General features: G+C 42.5%; 1 protein-coding gene across 1 annotated transcript in view; it reads right to left on the bottom strand.

Moving 5' to 3' along the window:
- The window catches only part of fnip2 (folliculin interacting protein 2), a 36,668-nt gene extending 25,012 nt beyond the window's left edge, over positions 1 to 11,656 (bottom strand). The window contains exons 1-4 of the mRNA XM_042337906.1: positions 11,546 to 11,656; positions 10,542 to 10,792; positions 3,769 to 3,895; positions 66 to 203 (exon numbers count right to left, since the gene is read on the bottom strand). Of these exons, the coding sequence (XP_042193840.1) occupies positions 66 to 203; positions 3,769 to 3,895; positions 10,542 to 10,606 (330 nt within the window). The 5' untranslated portion in view covers positions 10,607 to 10,792; positions 11,546 to 11,656. The remainder of the gene's footprint in view (positions 1 to 65; positions 204 to 3,768; positions 3,896 to 10,541; positions 10,793 to 11,545) is intronic.
- Positions 11,657 to 12,664: the final 1,008 nt, after the last annotated feature.

Here is a 12,664-nt window from a genome sequence, read left to right as displayed (position 1 = left end):
AGCTGCAGGGTCAGATGTGTATGCAATACATATATATACCTGATGCACAGATTCATTCCACCCACCTGATACCTGGGCATCTGCTCCTTTGTTTTAGAAACTCCAGCAGAAGAGGAATTCTGTGAGGATGTGCCGCTGCAGGGACCAGAGGCCCCCAGGTGTCCGTACCTCCCGTATGGTTTTGACAGATCATCTGTGTTTTTCTATGTTAAGAAAAGAAGTGAGCTGAGTTTCACCAATTCGCTCTCAACCTATTTAGTGTTGCCGAGCAATTATGTGTCATCTGTTCAGTGACAATGACTCTGTTGTACACTTTATGATATTTGGCATAGAAACTGAGAAGAGAGAAAAGGAAAAGAAGACTTGTTCTTACACAAAAGGAATACACCCAAGTTACTTAAACTAGCAGGTACGCTGCAATAAAAAACACAGAGGACTAAAAAATTTCAGGTTTTACATAAACCTCTATTCCTTAGAGAATAATGCAACAACATTCCTGAAAGAAATATTATATCAGCTGAAATGCTGAATGAGCATCAAACATGTTCATCATATAATGTTCAATTTATTGGAATTTTTAAAAATATTTATAAAACTCCCAGCACGCCAACTAATCAAATATTGTCCTCAATAATGATACTTACCTACTTTAGTGTGCAATAAGCTGCCACGTCTCCCTTGCAAAATATAGTCAATTCACTTTCCAGTATATTCTGTGAAGCACTTGAGATGTCTCATCGGCATGATAAGGCGCTATATCAAATCAAAGATTATTATTATAACTTACATTTGGTATACCGCCTTTCACATCAGAGGAAACCTCAAAACACTTCACTGAATATACCGTAGAGAGTAATGTATTTTGTAGGTGAATGAACAACGCCAGTTACAAATACAAGGAAAAACCTTGGTTATTATTATTATTTATTATTGTCTCATGGACCCGAGAACTTGAAGAGTTAAAGTGAGCAGAAGAAGATTCTTCTCTTTTGATCTTTGGAGAGCATGGGCTATCATTTGCATCTCGAAATCAGCCACCCTGCAAAGTTGACTGTATCCAAACAGGGTGCACTAGTCATTTATGGAGCTCTCAAATGATCCGAAACATCAGAAGATCCTAATAAATGTTAAGTCACACGCCTCATTCAATACTGTCAACCAAAAAGCCATTTCGGTAACATTCTGTTCTTGCACTTCACAATGGTGTCTCACAGCTCTTGCGGTATTGCTCTCCCAATGATTTAAGTTACAATTGAACCTTAAAACCACATAACCAAAGGTCCCCTGCTTTAATAGCTGGTTTGGGCAGTGAGGGTAAATGGTATGAAGAGCACCTCCAACAGAAGGCACTAAGGATGAGAGGGACAGTTCCCTCCATCCCAGCAGTAAGTAAAACTTCTGATCAGTGTTGCTTTTGGTGAGGTGCGAATAGAATGGGAAATCCTATTGGTGGCCCATATCACCAACGTTGCTGCACATATCGCTGAACAGAATTTGTACCCAAAGATATCTTTCTCGCTATAGCTTTTGTTGGCATAACTTCCGTGCATGCCTGCGGAATATCAGCATATGAAAATATTGCTCACGCAGGTCCTACCATCAGTTTTTTGAATAAGCTTTGCATTTGATATAACTCCTTTCCCGTCAGAAATGTCAATAATTTGTGGGCTACAAAGCACTTCACACGGATTTACTATAAAGTATAATGACTGAGTATTCTGTAGGTGAACAGTTTGCAAGCCAAGTAATGGGAATGGAGGTTAATATCTGAAGTTGCTCTATGTTTGCTTTCAGTGTTGCTCCACATTAATACTACTTCACTACTTACCAGATGCAGTACAGGACAAGCAATGTTCTTTGCATACGCAGCAGATTAATGGACCTTAATTATGTTTTCTTTCACTCCTAGCCCACCATAATAATACTTACAACTGGTATAGCGCCTTTCCTGTCGGGAGAGCATTTCAAAACGTTTCACAAGATGTACTGTAGAGTGAAGTGACTGGCATTTTGGAAGTGAAGGCGGCAGCCAATTTCCGCACAGCAATGCTCCAAAAATAGCCGCGAAGCAAAGCTTCGCAGTAGAAGGCATCAAACAACCAGCGACATATCAGGCCTCATCCTGAAACTCTGCAGCCCCACCCCAATATTCATAGTTTTGTTGGCTACACATATTGGTAATTGAAGGTTTGATGGCTTACTGCAGTGCCCCACATCTGTACTGCAGGTTCCCAGCTAACAGTGCATTACCTGCTTATAACAAGGACGTGGGGATTATGCCCAGCCTTGGTGACAGTATAAATAACCCACTCATTTCATCAAACTAAACTAATTTGTTTCCTTGCCCGTGTTTCTTCTCCCCTCGTTTTTTTCCAAATTGTCACCACCCGCCAACATCTCCATATTTCTGATTGACCTCCTCGACCTCCCTCTCAAACTCACTGAGCCAGTGTGCAACCTCGGCCATCCTCAGCTCTCCTTCTTTATTCGGTCGCTGACCAAGACCGTTTTTCTTAGTCGTTGCCTGCACCATCATCTCGCACCAAATGCGGTTGAGAACTCATTCACTCCTTTGTTGCTTCCCAACCTCACTCCTCGCTGATCTCCCAAGTTCCACCAAACAACAAGCTCCACCCGATATAAAACTCTGCCAACCTCAGCCGTACTAACTCCACGCGCCCATCACCCCAATTACTCATCAGGCTGCATCTCCAACAAATTGACTTCAAACTCTTCATCCTACCCTATAAATCCCACATCATACCCTAATACCCTGTATTTCAGTGATCTCTCCACCCCCCCCACCTTTCAGCTCACTTTCACCTCTCCTAACTCATGCCTATTGAGTCACCTGCAAGTCAAATGCAGTCAAACACACAGAGAAACCTTGTGATTGACCCAGTTATCTTGTCTGGCAGCTGACCACTGGATAGATCATGAGATATTCTGCTCTGGGTTAAAATAAACATGTGACTAATTTGGATTTTTTTCTCTCTTTCATACAGATAGAAAAATAAGGGGAAGAATAAATTGAATCTGAAATCACATATTTGTGCACCAATAAAGTACAATGCCCAACACAGAAAACACTACTGTTATTGTCACCAATTACCGCTCACACCAATTACCATCTCAAAAAAACTTCATAGCACTTCAGAATTTACTGTAAAGTAATTGACTTGAATTTGTAGATGAATGCAGCTGCCAGTTTAATAATGCTTACATTTGATATAGCACTATATTGGTGGGACATTTCACTGTGTATTTACTGCGAAGTGTGGTGACTATGTGTTGTAGGTAAACGCAGCAACAAATTTGCACACAACAAAGTCCCAGAAACAATCATGAAGGCAATGACCAATTTTTATCTGGGCGATTGTTGCCCCCCATAGGAAGAAAATAAGTTTTAAGAGTTTTAAGATACATCATGTATTTTAGGTTTCGGAAACCAGCGGACAAAAACAGTCATGGTAAATCTCAATAACTGATCAAAGGTATTGTACACTCTGTGCTGGACATAGAATAAATGGTTCTAGAAAATCACAAAGGGATTTTTCTCACAATTAATTCCTTAACTTCCATCATGGACATAGTTAAGATCATCTGGATGCTGAGGAATCTTGAAATTAATTTTAAGAGTCATTTTGGTTACACGTTTATTTAGGATGGGTGAGTAATAACCATGTCATTTTAAACAGGAAGCTTTCTGTCTCTTGCAAAAAAAATATACATGGCATACATCGAACATGCTCGGACTGCAGTAATTACCTGTACAGTGGTCTCGTTGACCTTACGAACCGCTTTAGAATCAAACAATACATGTCGGCCCCTCCTCTCACAATCCTGGTAAATAATCAATCGAATCTGGCTTATTTCAAACTCCGCAGGTGACCAGCTGCAACACGACAAAAACAGAGGGTTAGAGAACAAAAATCATGTTCCACTGGTGACTTTGCACATCAGCTGTACAAAGAGTGGGGCAAAAAAAGATTTTGTAAAATTCACCGCTCCCGCTCCAATTTTTCTTCCCTCTTCTTCCAAAAGTACTCCAGTTGTCCTCAGACTTGGGTGCGAGTCAAGACATAAAAACTGTACAGGTCAGACATCTGTATTTGGAGCCTTCAATATATACATGACTGTTTCACAACTGGTGGTGGCTTTATTGACTAATCAGGGAAATGTAGGAGAGATTACAAGATCACAAGAAACGTTTGGATGAAGAATGCTCTTTGGCCCATTTGATCTCCCCCACCCTATTGTTAGATTATCATACCTTTTGTTAAAATATAAATGAGTCTCAACCATCCTTCCTGGTAACAACTTGGTTCAATATTATCCACCGATCTGCTGGCTCTCAGAAATATTTTGAACATTTTATTTTCTCGAAATGAAAGATGATTTAAGAATTTGACAAATTTCGTATGCTCTGAAATGCTACGGGCAATAGAGTAAGTCTAGACCAGGGTACCTCACCAGTGACATGACATATATTTAATCCTTAAATTCTACACCCCCCCCCACACACACAGGAGCGAGGAGATGCAAACATGATGTTCAAGACAGGAAAGCATACAGTTTTCTAAGAGAATTCAAATAAATATGTAATCGTTAGATATACCTGAAAATCAAAATAAGAATGGGCAATTCAGTTTGCACCATGAGGGTTGCAGGACATTCCCACCAGCCGAAAGTACAGTCTGATCTTGCTATAACACAGAGGTTTGTGGTGTTGGTGGGAGGGGTCCATGAAATGAGACCTCGCGTTCTAACAGAGCAGTTTGTGATGCGACAACTCGCCAGCACTTCCAGAGTCATTAGGGTCACCACTCACATCACCTGCATGCCTTACGCACAAAGCTGGACAGTCGGCGCACCGTATTTCAGCATTATGCATATCCCTCAGTGTTCCCGTGTTATATCTGAACAGTGACGGTCAATACACCATGCGATACATAAAATCCGAGTCTGACCCAGTTCCCATCCAATTGTCGACACGTGAGTCCTTATTAGCAGTGTAAATTACTGACTGGTGATGAGGGCTTCAGATATATCCCAATTCCACAAATCTCAACCCCATTGCAGGACAGACACCAGGCTACAGGGCTCCTGTAGCCAATGTTAAGCTACCCCCACAAAAGAGTTGGGATTGAACTTGAATTTGGGTGTAGTTCAGCTGCGGAAAACAGCATCTTACAAAATAAAAAGTTCCTCCTTCACCCATTCCCTCCCCGAAACAAACAACAGCCTATTTGATGACTGCCAGCAGCAGTGTGCCACTCGGTCGCTCTGAAGCCAGTTACTAAAAAAACATTGGAAATGCTAAAACATCAAGGGATTTACTAAGTTACAACTGTTAATTATTCCCCTATCGTCTGGTTATATTTACACGGTCACCACTCCAATTCCACATCATTGCCAACCTCGTTCTACTCAGTGAGCGAGTGTCGCACACGAACTCCACAAGGGGGTAACTGCAATAGCAAACCAGATCATCACCAGGTGGAAGTGCATTAATTGAGCTGTCATAGAAGTCAAGTCAACCACTTGTGCTGTTCCAGGTTCTACTATGGAGTCATTTTACATAGTTTTCTAATTCGTCTCAGTTGTAAAGATCAAAATCATGCATTACTTACATAAGCAACGTATTAAGCATATCTTATTAATGGGTTCACCAAATATAAACTACAGATCTGATAGACAGCAGCAATGGGTAATTAAAGTCCTTTCAGACTTCACTGACAAAACCAAAGTTACTTATGTCGAAACAAAAGCAAAGTGGCGGAACGAGAGTTTAACCTGCTGGAGGAAATAAAAATAAGGCAGAAGAAAAATCTGGACATGCACAGTGGGTCTAACAGCATCTGAAAGGGAGAGATGGGTTAATGTTGCAGGGCGTGACTCTTCACCAGAGCTGAAACAGTCTCACCATTCAACTGATCAATGCAGTCACCAATTCAACTGATCAATGCAAGCTGTAATAGCTCACCCGTGACAACAAACACCTCCCAAGCAGGCTCTCTCTCAAGCCTTTCGCCAGTACTTTACCTGTATTCTCTATGCTGCATCTTCCTGCATCTAGAGAGTTAATCACAGGAAACCCGTCCTTGAATGCATTGCAGTGACTATTTCAGCTCCTCATCGATGCCAAAGCACAAGACTGTCAGATGACTTCCTCTGCAAAGCTCCTGCTGATAGGCACACCTCCACTCAGCACTGTCCAGCACAGTACTCCCACTACCCGGCTATGGTACCAACAGGAATGAAGTGCCACTGATCCCCCTGGGATTTGCCACTGCGGGGCACAAAGCAGCTACAATACATGATCACTTTCTAATCTTAGGGATTTTGTTGCTAAACAGCGGCCAAAGTCATTGCAAGCTACAGCCACAGAAAACGCAGCTTGCATTTTCTTTCTTAACCAGTGTCATGAGGATGCAGCATCTTCGAACTTTAGCTTATTGACTTATTCACCAAATCCCAAGCACAGCTTTTGGTCATTCTGAACCAACCATCTTAAACGCCAGTCATTTGGCAATAAAATAACACAAGGGCCAACATGGTAGTCAGGGTTGATATTTTATTTTGTTGGGAGGGGGGCAACAGGAGGGAGAGGGGGGGGGGGTGGATGAAAAGGCACACATCAACAACACAACTCACTAACCCCATGCCTTGACCCTAAAGAAAACATTCTAATCTAATCATCTACAATAAATAAAAAAAAATCTACGCAAACCAGCTGCTTGTGTGTTTTGAATTACTTTACACAGGCCTGAAATGTATCGGAACAGATTTTGTGAAAGTGCATTGGCACCAAATTTGTTTTATATAAAAAGACAAAAACAAACCACAATCGGTTTGGGGAAGATGGATATCAGGGTTTCCTTGGATGCCAAAAACGCTGGCTCAATTCCCCAGCTATTCCGGTTGATTGCTCCTTTCATAGCTACTCATTCGACTCTTAGGAAATGCCACTTCCCTCCTGCAGGCAGCAGTTAACTTGTTCCAATATTACCCACCTGCCGTGTGTAACACCAGGAAAAGGGTTACACAGAGTTTGATTCTCCCAATGTTTGCACAACTCCAAGGCATGTAAAGTAACAGGAAGGCTAAAAAAGGATGAAGGAAACAATGTAATGTATGGAATAAAATCTGCTGAAAAGCCTCAACTTTGAATTGTGAATTCCACCCCCACCCCACAAAGCCAATCTGCTAATATTGCTCTCTTCAGGAAATGCCTGGTTTCCTTAAGAGGCTTTGTGGGGGACGTGAGGGAAAGTTAGTCATGATTATGGCTCAGTATCTTAACTTTAACCAGTATTATCGATAAGACCCTGCGATAATTTTGCTGATGGAAATTACCAACAGATGATTTCCTCTGCGCATCCTTTACACCCTGGATTCACCCAATTCCACTGGGCTCAACTGGCTTATAAAAAACATCAAATCAAATCGCTGGTGTCCTTTGTTCACTTGGTGCTGATATTATCATCCAAATTATTATCTCCCCTCCACACCCGGAGTGCCCTCTCAATCTGATCCCCTGTTCTCTTCCCCTCCTTCCCCCTTCCACTCTGTACTCAACAACAATTTACATTTATACAGTAAAGCTCACGAGTCGCATCAGTTATTATTATTAGTAATAATCGGGTCCATAAGATTTAATATGACTTATGCAAAGTCTGAGTTGCAAACAAACCATATAAATTGTAAGAAATCCAATTTAAACAAGAATCTACACTGTCATTGCGCAGTTACCAGCAAGCATTGGAAGCATTGGAATTGCAGTTGGGTAAGTGGGGTTTCCTTGGAGCTGAACTAGATCCAAGGTGATATGTCTGGCAACAGAATGTGGGAATCGAGCCAGCCCTCTCTGGTGGTCTCGCTAGTCCAGATCCTGAGTCAGGCGGGTCTGCAATATTCCAAGGCACTGCTGACGACAGCACACCCAGCCAGCATCGACAAATGCATTCAGTCCCATGTGCCAAATTCACTGGATCTGAAGCATCCTGAATTTTATGAAAAAATGCCCTGCCTGGGGGGGTGGGGGTGGGAAGAGTAGGCTTAAGAAAAAAAAGCAGAATAAGCTTATTCACATCAGTTCAAAGTTTAGCAGCTTCTTGGTTTAAGATACAAATTCACTTTCCTCCTCATCTCAATCATACCTTTACCATACTTGGAATATAAATGTAATGTAATGAGACAATGTTTGCGAAGATTAGAAATAATGGATTTAACAATCGAACTGAACCAGCCGCTCCCTTTGCTTCATGTCGCCCACCCTACCTGCCTCCACCGTCGACTGTCAGGCTTTCAGCTTATCTGGCCGACTCTGGAACTTGTCCCAAAGTCCCTTCAACTCGCTCCTTCCCTCACCTCTTTCAAGATTCATCAAGACTCATCTCTGTGCTTTCGCTCATCTTTCCTCTCCCTACCTCCCTTGGCTCCCACACCAGCTCGAGTGCCAAGTCAGGATGTTAAGGGCCTTGGGATGTGAAAGGTCAGATACAAAATGTAAATTTGTATTGTCTGACCCTGGATAATCAGAAGCAAATCTCTTCACTGTGTGTCACATCACACCAACTCACAACTTGGTGGCGCAGATGTTTGTTACATGTCAACAGATTATTTCACAGTGAGTGCAATGCTCCCCCTCACTGTCCCTGAGGTTTGATCTCAACACTGCACATGCTAAACTCCTTTTCTCAGCTTGCCGCTCTGCAGGCAAATGGCAAACTAATAAGGGTCACGTTCTTTCTCATGCAGAGCGAAGGGAAAACAATAGGGTTGAATCTCTTCTTATCTCGTGTGAGAACAGATTTCAGGATAGCACTGGATAACCTGGGAGCAACTTTCCCAAACTTATCTACAATAACTGTACTTATCTACAATAAATATTGCGCCTTTCAGTTCAAAAGAACCTTCCTACAAATACAGTCACTACATTTCACAGTAAAATTCATTGAGCATTTAGATGCTTTGACGATGTGATAAGGCGCAACATCAAATGCAAGAATTATTATTATTATCAACATCTCTAAACATTTTAAGGGGGGGTGGGGAGCGCACTAGGGAGAGAACTCCAGTGGAAAGGGACAAGGTGGCTCAATGTTAACCCATGATTGGTGGAATGGGGTGGTGGGGCAAAGCAGGTGGGACATGCAGGAAGCCAGAGACAGCAGAGTGGAGGGAGTGGCTGGGGGTGTAGGGTCGCAGGAGATCACAGAGATGAGTTAGAGCAAGCCCATGGAGGCATTTGAAGGCAAGTACGAGAATCTTTTGACAGGGAACCAGTGGAGCTGATCTACGCACCAGTGGTGGGGCCTCAAGAAGATCCAGAGGGAATCACAGAAATCTGAGCATAGGTGGTCTTTGGTGCATCATACCTGCAGTGGACTTTGGAGCTATCCATCATATTCCCATTTCCTTTTCAAAATATATTCAGAGAAATGGCTGGAAAGGGATGAACGGAGAGGACACAATCTTACACTATTAACTCCCCCTCCCCACCACCTGGCAACAGACTTCTACATGAAGAAAGTACTTGCTTGATCATTCAACAATCTTGCCATTAGTATTACATATACTACACACCATAGCACAATAGCCCACAAACTCCCCAATAGCTTTCGGTTCCACTTTTCAGACCGCAAAATAAATTGCATACCCCTGTATCAGTCTCAATGGTTCATTTCCTCAGCTAGGCAGATCTGTAGTTCTCCAAGTCATCACTGATGACAGACGAGTCACCGCGTGGCTGAACAGTAGGATTTCAAGAACCAGACACGCAGCAGGGATTCTTCCCACGTGGCTCATGTAAATCCTGGAAGCCAAAGCTCAAACGGGCAGGGTAGTCCTAGCTGAATGAATAGCGGAAGCTTGCTGGACGGTGTTTTCGATAACAAGTTATGGTTACATTCCACACTCTGGGATGTACAAATCTTTGGCTCTTACCAATCTGCGCCTAATATTCTCTGGGATTAGGGAAAAAAACATTTATTGCCTCTTCTTCATTCAACCCCACCCAGGCTGATTTCAGGCTTTATCTAATTGTCACTAATTCCAGTTAGAATTTTGCTACCATTTAGTATTCTGACTAACAGAGCTGAGGACAAGTCTCAGGACTGAGTGAGACAGGTTGGTTATGCGCTAATGCTTCAATTACTTTCTTAGCTTTACCAGACACCTCTCTGGAGCTAATCCGGCCCCAGGAAAACTCTGCTTACACCTCCCCCAGGCTTACACCTCCCCTCAGCAGGGAAAAGCGGGGGCAGGGGAAGAGAAAGGATGGGTAAGCTATGATGGATCTTCCTGGGGAATATCAGAACAACTCTTTTCAAAATGGTTTAATCAAAACCCAGTAACCCAAATCCCCAAACAACCAAGTTCTTGAGATGGCATCCAACCGTGATCACAGGGCAATGGTAACATGGGCATTAGGCTGTGTTTTTTATCCCAAAATTTGTGACTCACTGGCACCCTCCTCATCTCAGAACACCACATGCACAGAAAAGAAGTGAGACATGTATTATTCCACTGCATACCTGCCTGCAGAATATTTATTTGACACAGGTAATCGTTCGTCTTTTTGGTCCCTGTCTTTCTTCATGATGCTTGAACAGGCTTAATTCAAGCAGCCGCAACATCACAGTACAGCTAATGGCACTTAATTAATTAATTCTCCATTCTGCCCATCTTTCGTCTTTCCACAGAACGCACTTCCGCCCTTTTTTTCACGCCATCAATCGATGTTTTGTTAAGACACAACTGTACTTCCAACAACTTCTTGCCAAAGCTGAAAGAACGCAGAAAAGTATAGGTAACCATGGTGTGCACTTCCACAAAAAAGCAGAAACCCACACTTCCCAATATTTTCTTTGATTATAAAAACAGCTGCTTTTTTGGCAATTTTCCTAATTTCTATAGGAATAATATTTCATTTGATTATAGGACCTTAAGATGTTGTTGAGACATCTCAAAGTGCTTCAGAATATACTGTACAATTAATTGACTGTATTCAATAGCGAAACACAGCAGCCAATCGCGCACAGCAGTGTCCCAGAAACAATCGTGGATTGAGTGACCAAATTATTACTCTTTAAAGGGATTACTAGCCCCGGAAGAGCAATCCACCAATCGACTAGCAACTGGGTTCCTTCTTATTGCTAGGTAAACAGAAGCATGCGGAATAATGAAACTGTCTAAGGTTTTATCCCAACCGGGAATCGAACCCGAGTCCACTTGCTTGCGAGGCGAGCACGTTAATCACAACGTTACAGGACACCAACAGTGATAAAGTAATAGCATTACTATAACGTTCCTTCAATCGGATGGGCTTTGAAAAATGTTTCCATGGAGGATGTGTGAAACTCCCACGAAAACACACCACAGAGAATGCACAATGAACGAGGCTGTGAACCTCATTAGTTAAATCAGTTCGCAGCAGGACACTGTCCTGTGTCACGAGTTAATAGCTAATCGCAACATCACATGTAGGCAGGATTTTAGGACTCTCCCTGCAAGGTTGTTCAAACATTGGCTACAATACCTTCTTAACCGCTGTCATGTGAGTGCTTGTCATCTGACAGCTCTTAGCAACCTTGCTGATCTCAGCAGGAAAACGGAATACAAATATGAAACTGTAAAACAAAAATTCACGGTCACCAGAAAATGTGAGGTACATGAACAAGATTATAGATTGAAGCACTCACATGGTTGGGGGACGGGGGACCGGGGGGTAAAGAACCACAAGGACTAGTCCATTTGGCTCAGTAAAACTTTTCCCTCTTCACCAAATCATTCTGAAATGCTCCCAAGGTTTTTGAGAACCCAGTTAAACACACGGTTGCTACACTTTTATGTCACAGTGAATGATGTGAAGTGTTTTGGGACGTCCTCCTGATTTTAAAGGAGTTGTATGACAAAATCACTTGGCGTCAGCCTGACTCAGTGAGCAGCACTCTTGCCTCCGAGTCTGGATTTAAGCTCCACCTTGAGAATTGAACTCGCAATCTAGACCAGGAACGGACAATTTGCAGCCCACAGACTGCATTACGCATGCATAGAATAGTCATGCAAATCACAAGTCGGCCATCCCTGGTCCAGACTGACACTCAATACAGTGCTGGGGAGCGCTGCATTGTTTCAGGTTCCGTCCTTCAGATGAAACGGTAAACTGAGTCCTGTCCGCCTGTTCAGGTACATTAAAGATCCCACAACACTATTTGAAAAGAGATGCGAGTTTCTCTAGGTCATCGTAGCTCTTTGTGGGACTTTGAGCTAACCGGCTGATTTATTCACCTTACAATGCACAGTCACTACTGTGAATTGAGACACCTCCCTATGTGAAAGGCATTATGTCAAATACAAGGATTATTATAATTTTTTTATGAGTTAGTGTTCCCTGTTTGCCTTGTCTGAGATTAGCTAACTCAGCATGAAGGGCAAACCTTCCGACCCACGTGGCTCAATGCAACAGTGACTTTATCCACTCTCTCATCCTATTATAGACTAATAGGAAGCTTTTCAATCAACGTGCAATTCTTTACGACTGAATCATTGCAGCGCCTATTTACATAGCAGATAGAAATGCTTTCATTCCATCGACGTTCTCTCCGGTTCTCCCAACAAATTTAGTAAATTTACACTTAGTATTAATAACTCAGGT

This window comes from Callorhinchus milii, unplaced genomic scaffold (genome assembly GCF_018977255.1).
Source record: "Callorhinchus milii isolate IMCB2004 unplaced genomic scaffold, IMCB_Cmil_1.0 Scaffold1, whole genome shotgun sequence".
Taxonomy (NCBI): Eukaryota; Metazoa; Chordata; class Chondrichthyes; order Chimaeriformes; family Callorhinchidae; genus Callorhinchus; species Callorhinchus milii.
The sequence above is the reverse complement of the archived record's forward strand: the minus strand, read 5'-3'. Positions and strand labels throughout refer to the sequence as shown.